Here is a 6,729-nt window from a genome sequence, read left to right on the forward strand (position 1 = left end):
CAGAGAGAGAGACACCGCGTGAACAGCGAATTGATTCCTCTTTCACATACACACAAATTTATGTTAAAATACCCATTTTGGCAAATATTCTAGTAAACACAGTCGGTTATGTCTTAAGTGAATGTAAACAACTGAGAAGAAAAACGGATGTGTGTCAGTATTAGGTCCGTGCATTTGGTCTTAAAGAGACAGCAGCCAATTAATACCTGCTTCTGTCTGCTAATCAAATAACACCACAGCTCTAACAAAGATTAATCTGTATTTAACTTGTGCAGTGAGCACTATTGTGTTATTTTACACTTAATTATTACATTTCTGCACCTGAATGCTACTGTTACTGACTTTATTTGTAAATTGTGTAATTGTTCTTGTTTTATTACTAACTTTATTAGTTAAGCTAGTAGTTTTTGCTGTGGTATAGAAGTACCTAAAGTAAGCGTTCACTAAAAATTTTTTTTTTGCTGATCCGAAAAAATTATCTGATCCGTGACTCAAAATCCAAAATATGATGTGAACTGTGAGTTTTGTGATCCGTTGCATCACTAACAGCAACGCAACTGACATGTTCAAGACCTAGAAAGGTAGTAAGGACATTGTTAAAATAGTCCATGTGACATCAGTGGTTCAACCGTAATTTTATGAAGCTACGTAAATACTTTTTGTGCATAAAGAAAACAAAAATAACGACTTTATTCAACAATTTCTGTGTCTTTGACACACAATCACGGGAGTACCACGACACATGCGTGTGGTGTTGTTGACGCAGGAGGCGGCGTTCTGATGTAGAACCCAGATGCACTGCACCTTGTTTACAAGCATTCTCATATTCTCGTAGTTTCATAAAATTACGGTTGAACCACTGATGTCACATGAATTTATTTTAACGATGTCGTTACTATCTTTCTGGGTTTTGAACGCGGTAATTACATTGCTGTCTATGCAGCGTCAGAAAGCAATCAGATTTCATCAAAACTATCTTAATATGTATGTATGAGGGCGAGTAATTAATGATAGAATTTTCATTTTTGGGTGAACTATCCCTTTAAATTATGACAGCAACCTCAAAATTATAGCCACGCCAAAAAAATTCCCATTCTGACTCAATTCCCGTTTTACTTGCTTGTTCTATAAAAATCACTATGAAGGCATTACATCAGACTTATGAAAGCTTCAGTCAGTAGTAAGGATACACTGATATTAAAATTCTGGTCGATGACAATAAGCCGATTAATATGGCCAATTACAAATATTTTGTCTAAATAATTAAATAAAAAATAAAAAGCAAAACATTTAAATCAATCGTTTTAAAAACTACAAGTAAATTTAGGCATCACAACATCAATTATGGTTGTATAGCAATATCAATTATTATAATAAATGTATTTAATAAAAAATATATACAGTATATAGTTAACACCAATAAGCCAATAAATCTGGCCAATATCAAAATGCTATTTTGTCTAAATAATTAATAATAATTAATAGTTACATAATAAAAAAATAAAACGCTAAAAACTATTATTTTAAATTAAGTGAATTTAGAAATCACAGCATTATAATGCACAGTACGAAAAAAACTGATATTCATTTTAAGATTTGCTAAATATTACATTTAACAATGTTATTAAATGAGTGGTGTTTTTAAAGATTACCTTTAAGTGAGCAACCTGGAGAAATAAGAAAAATAAAAGTTTGATGGTTTAATGCTTGAAAATAAAGAAATTAAGACTGTAATTTCACATGTTTTTCCTAAACAGCTGATTTTTAAACAATTTTTACAGTGAAATATTACAATAGTAATGTTTCTTATTTTACTTTCTTCTTCTTATTATTATTATTATTGATATATAACTCAACATTTACAAACAAGCATAGCAACCCTTTTTTTAACTTTTTTAAAATCACAATTTTTATCAGAAAAAAATTACAATAAATTTTTTTTTACCAAATTACACAGCCATAGTGCCCATATATTGTGCACATATTACTATGAAGTGATATTACTATTACTATGAAGGCATTGCAACAGTCAGTTTGAAATCGTTTGCAGGGTCATGTCACTCTTAAAATAAATCCTTCTATGTCAGTTTTGCAATAGAAAAAAATGAAGGTGTAGTGTCAAATGACTTGCCATCTGTATGGGGGTCTTGCAGAGGTCTCTCTCAGTCACGAGTCTCTCCTGGTCAGTGACGTAGAGGCCTTTCTGAGCGAGGGCTTGGATGACAGCGTTGTGACCCAGCAGAGGTTTAGCCGCGTCGCTCCTGAGGATCAGACTCCCAGCACGGCAATACAACTCTGCAGAAAGCAGCAGAGACACAACGGGCGGCTTCACATGCTCCTGATCATACTGGTCTCTGTAGAATGGATCCTCCAACTCCACCGGTACACAGTCTAAAGAGAAAATTACAGGTATACTATATTCATTTCTTTAGGTAAAAAAATAACTTAATGTGATCTTTAAAGCTGATTCAGTATCAATGCTTGGTCAAACAGACTGATGTGAGGTCAAAGAATGGAACCTGAAGAGAGAGGCACACTGTTTTCAGACTAATCCCATTACGACTCCCGCTTAATCTGATTCACTGAAGAGCTTCAGAATAGCACCATAGACTCAAAACACACACAAACAGACAGGTACAGGCATGCATGAATTGAGTCACACACACATACAGACTGCAATCACTGGGTAGCAAGCAAACACAATTACACACACCCACAAGTAAACACCCAGGTACAGGCCTGAAAAAAATGAGTCACGAGCACTTGCCTACAAAAACAAAGCAGTCGTGATGCACACAAACAGAAATTAACTGCATCAGGATGACAACATCTGCAGACTGACAATTCAGCTCTGTTTCTGACGCTGAAGTGCGACTGCAGATGTCTGAGTTTAGAAGGCCAAGGAAATTCCTGGCATCCCATAATGCTTCAGTGTGAGTCAGACTACATACAGGCGATGTAGATTCCTGCTCTTCCCGGGTCATTTCCTTTCGGTATGTCTTTGTGTGCGTGTGTTCATTTTCAGCAGGAAATATGTGCCTTAAAGGTGCAGTACAGTTCCTGCTGTTCTTGCTTAAAAATAAAACATTACAAATAAAAATAATAATAATTAAATATTTACTAATGAATGAATAAAATAGTTTATTACAAATTAAATAACATTAAATTAAATCGAACAAATAAATAAAGAGAGAAGAAATGTTTTTCATTTTTAAAAAATAATAAAAAATGTAATAATAATTAAACATTAAAAATAAATAAAATAAAAAGTATATAAAAATATAATTGTATTAAAATAACTATTTTTATTATTTATTAATAATTTCTACTTTTTTAATAAATATAATTAAATAAATAAATAAGAAAAAAACAGCCATTTGGTTGTTGTATGACTGGTTGACCATCATTATCCATCCCTATTAAACACTTATTCCAACATTAGCATTAACTTATAACTGCTGGCGACAGTCTTTATGTGTATTTCAATATTTACAGAGGCATCAGAACACTCTTAAAACCATTCCCCTTAACCTTTATGAAAAGATGCTGCGTCAATGGAAACCCTTTCTCTGCCAGTCTCCGCCAGTTCAGAGCCAGAAGCAAAAACACACACACACAGACACACACACACACACACACACACACACTTCTGTTAAGCTCACGGTTTTTCCTGAACATGCTCATAAAGAGCTGCCTGGTTATGGAAAGGTTTTTCCCCCACGTTTCATCCCAGCTAGATGGAGGACAGAGGCAGGAAGCGGCTCTCGAAAGCATGACAAACACAGAGAGGAAGTGAGGGGTCAGAAAGAGAAAAGCCTGAGGCAGCAAGTCACCACGACTCACAAAAGCCTTTCAAAAGTTCAACTCTGCCCTTTGCGAGTTTAAATGTTACTGTAAGGAAACATAACTCTGTTCCTTTATGAAATTATTATCTTAAGGTCAATTATCAAGGTTTTTACAGCAGATAATATACTATGTTCTATAGAATTTTGAAGATATTCTTAGCATATGCTTATAATAATCAAGTATAATGACACTGAACAAATTGTATGTTAAGGGCAGCATGAAATGTCAATTACAATCATCTCTTCTTCCTTACTGTGAAACAGCTTCTCAAGCAATTAAAAATGAAGCAGAACAGGACTTGATTTTGTCCATCATTAACTGGATTGATGTTGTTTGCTAATTGCACTGGTTGGTTCTGTCATGATTTATTCAAGGTTGTTCCAAACCCTTCCAGGCATTTTTTCTTCAAAAAGATGCCAAAAGCATTATAAAAGAATCATAAAACTGGCTCTTAATACTAAGGATGCCTTGCGATGGTGGTGCTCGTTTTCTTGTGTTTGTTTCTCATGCTGATCAGCAGTTTCACTCTGCTGTGAAGAGCAGTGACTGATGGGGAGATATTATCACACTTACAAAAAAAAAAGATTTTTGCCATGGTACTAAATGAGGACCATATTCATGCACCATGGTATTTACATAGTACTACCATGCAAACACAGGATCATGAAGGTAAATGTAAAAAATACTTGTTACTGTATGATTGGCCCCTTGTGAAAAAGAAGTACACTTATGCATACTTTCAAAAAGAGACTTTATTATGGAAATAATATAGGTTAAAAGAAATTACTGAAGTACAAATGCATGTAATATTATTGGACACTTCATTGTATGTTATTTGCAATTAAATGAAAATGTATTATTAAATTTGATTAAGTGCAATCAGTTAAATTAAAGAGTGTTTTTGCGACCCAATTACAGTAGGACTTACAGTAAGTACTTTATGTATAATTTTATAATTGTCTTTAAAATACGGTTACTGCCAAATACTGACAAGCATTAATAGCAACTAAATTATACTTTATTGTGATTTCTGAAACTTGCATGTCAAATTTAAATGGACTTTTAATGTAATGTTAAATGACAAAACAGTTAGTAATAAAGTTTACTCTTTAGAAGCACAAAGCATCCCCGAGCGCCGGATTCAATATCCAACAAGCAAATCCAGTTCTCATCCGTTTCCCGGCATTATATCCCCAAGTTGGAGTAGATGACAAAAATCAATATTTCATAGGTGGCACGAGCGCCATGATGAGGGATGCCAAGTTCAATGGCGAGGAGAGGCGATCGACGAGTTCACTGTTTTGTGCCATGATTTCTCGTCTTCTTTAACTTTTGTAACTGTCCTTCCTAAAATCTCTCCCTCTCCCTGCGGTCCGCCTGCCGCACTGCTGGCCTGGAAAAAAAGAGAGAGATGACTGCGCATGCGCGAAACGCCCAGACGCAGACAAGCACTGCTGAGGCAGATTCACGGAGCTGTCACATAAAATCAGATTTGACACACCTCATCTGTTTTACTGATCTATTTGACACATCTGTACCTTCAGTTCTATAAATATGCTAATGTGTTTGTAGGCTACGCTGTGTAAAAAAAATTGCTGTGTATATTGTTGATAAAATGGTTTAGATTTATCTTGCTGTAAATGTTGATTGTAGTGACTTCAGGTAAATTTAAACAATGATAAATAATGGCTTAATTTACCCGAATTCCCTCCTGTACGTTTATCTGACAATTTAAAAAAAAAAGCTTTTCTTAATATAAAATAGCATAATTTCCTCTTTAAAATAATTAGAGATTAAATGTACAATTTCATGTGATTCTTTTTTAAATAAATGATAACTCATTACCCTCACTGAGATCAGATCACAACTTAGATATTAAAATGTATTGTAAAAATAGAGATGGAAGATGTTCATGTGTGTGTATATAGATTAAAACTGAACCATTTTAATGTAATTATAGTGTGTGTATATAATTATATTCTTTATAATTATATTATGATATATTCATATTTTACATTATATTTTAATTTAAAGTATAATGTAAAATATTAACATATTATACTCAAATATATTAAAATTAGTCAAATATATAGTAAAGGAAGGGGTTCATTTATTATGCCACTATCAACATATATTTGTGAAAATGTAAAAACAACAACAAAAAAAACTATATAAAAAAATTATTAGCAAGTTATTCATTACAGCAAGCCCAAAGCTTAAGACTATAATTGTCAATATTTATAAATATTCATGATTTGTTTTATCTTATGGTATTGACACTGTGCAACAGGAAAGGAAGAAAGGAGATTGCACCCAAACATAGATGAATATTGTACATATATCTCTATGTCAATCAGATTAATCTATTAATAAAATATTTTTTCCCCTAAATGTTGGCATGTGCAATCAATAGAATAAATACATGATATTCACATCCTTTGAGACTAATGAGGTCGGATTGTAACTCTGTAACTCTGTAGTAGAGTCTTAACTGTAAGGTGTTGAGGCAGATGTGAGTCCTCAGGTTGTGTTACTCAGCAGCAGGAGTCGTGGATCAGATCTGTCAGACAGGAAGGGGTGTGACCGCTGCTGCGGCCAAGGCCTCTGACTATCAGCTCTGGAGAATAGCTGTAATTACTGCCCTCTACCCACACACACAACCCTTTCATCAAACACACACACACATACACACTCACACAACCCTTTAATGTGTGAGAGAGGGAGGCTTCTAGTTCTCAAGCACAAATGGAAGTCATTTACTGAACTCCAACAAATATGAGAGAGAGAGAGAGAGAGAGAGAGAGAGAGAGAGAGAGAGAGAGAGAGAGAGAGAGAGCGAGAGAGAGAGGGAAACACACAGAAGCAACATCAAGCTGCACAGCT

At 34.2% G+C, this 6,729-nt stretch overlaps 1 protein-coding gene across 1 annotated transcript in view; it reads right to left on the minus strand.

Annotated features, from left to right (window-relative positions):
- LOC107600099 (calmodulin-regulated spectrin-associated protein 2-like) overlaps positions 1-3,758 on the minus strand; it is a 44,730-nt gene extending 40,972 nt beyond the window's left edge. The window contains exons 1-2 of the mRNA XM_016291890.1: positions 3,663-3,758; positions 2,132-2,391 (exon numbers count right to left, since the gene is read on the minus strand). Coding sequence (XP_016147376.1) covers positions 2,132-2,391; positions 3,663-3,684 — 282 coding nt within the window. The 5' untranslated portion in view covers positions 3,685-3,758. The remainder of the gene's footprint in view (positions 1-2,131; positions 2,392-3,662) is intronic.
- Positions 3,759-6,729: the final 2,971 nt, after the last annotated feature.

The sequence above is a fragment of the Sinocyclocheilus grahami genome, unplaced genomic scaffold, assembly GCF_001515645.1.
Source record: "Sinocyclocheilus grahami isolate Dianchi unplaced genomic scaffold, SAMN03320097.WGS_v1.1 scaffold277.1, whole genome shotgun sequence".
Classification (NCBI taxonomy): domain Eukaryota; kingdom Metazoa; phylum Chordata; class Actinopteri; order Cypriniformes; family Cyprinidae; genus Sinocyclocheilus; species Sinocyclocheilus grahami.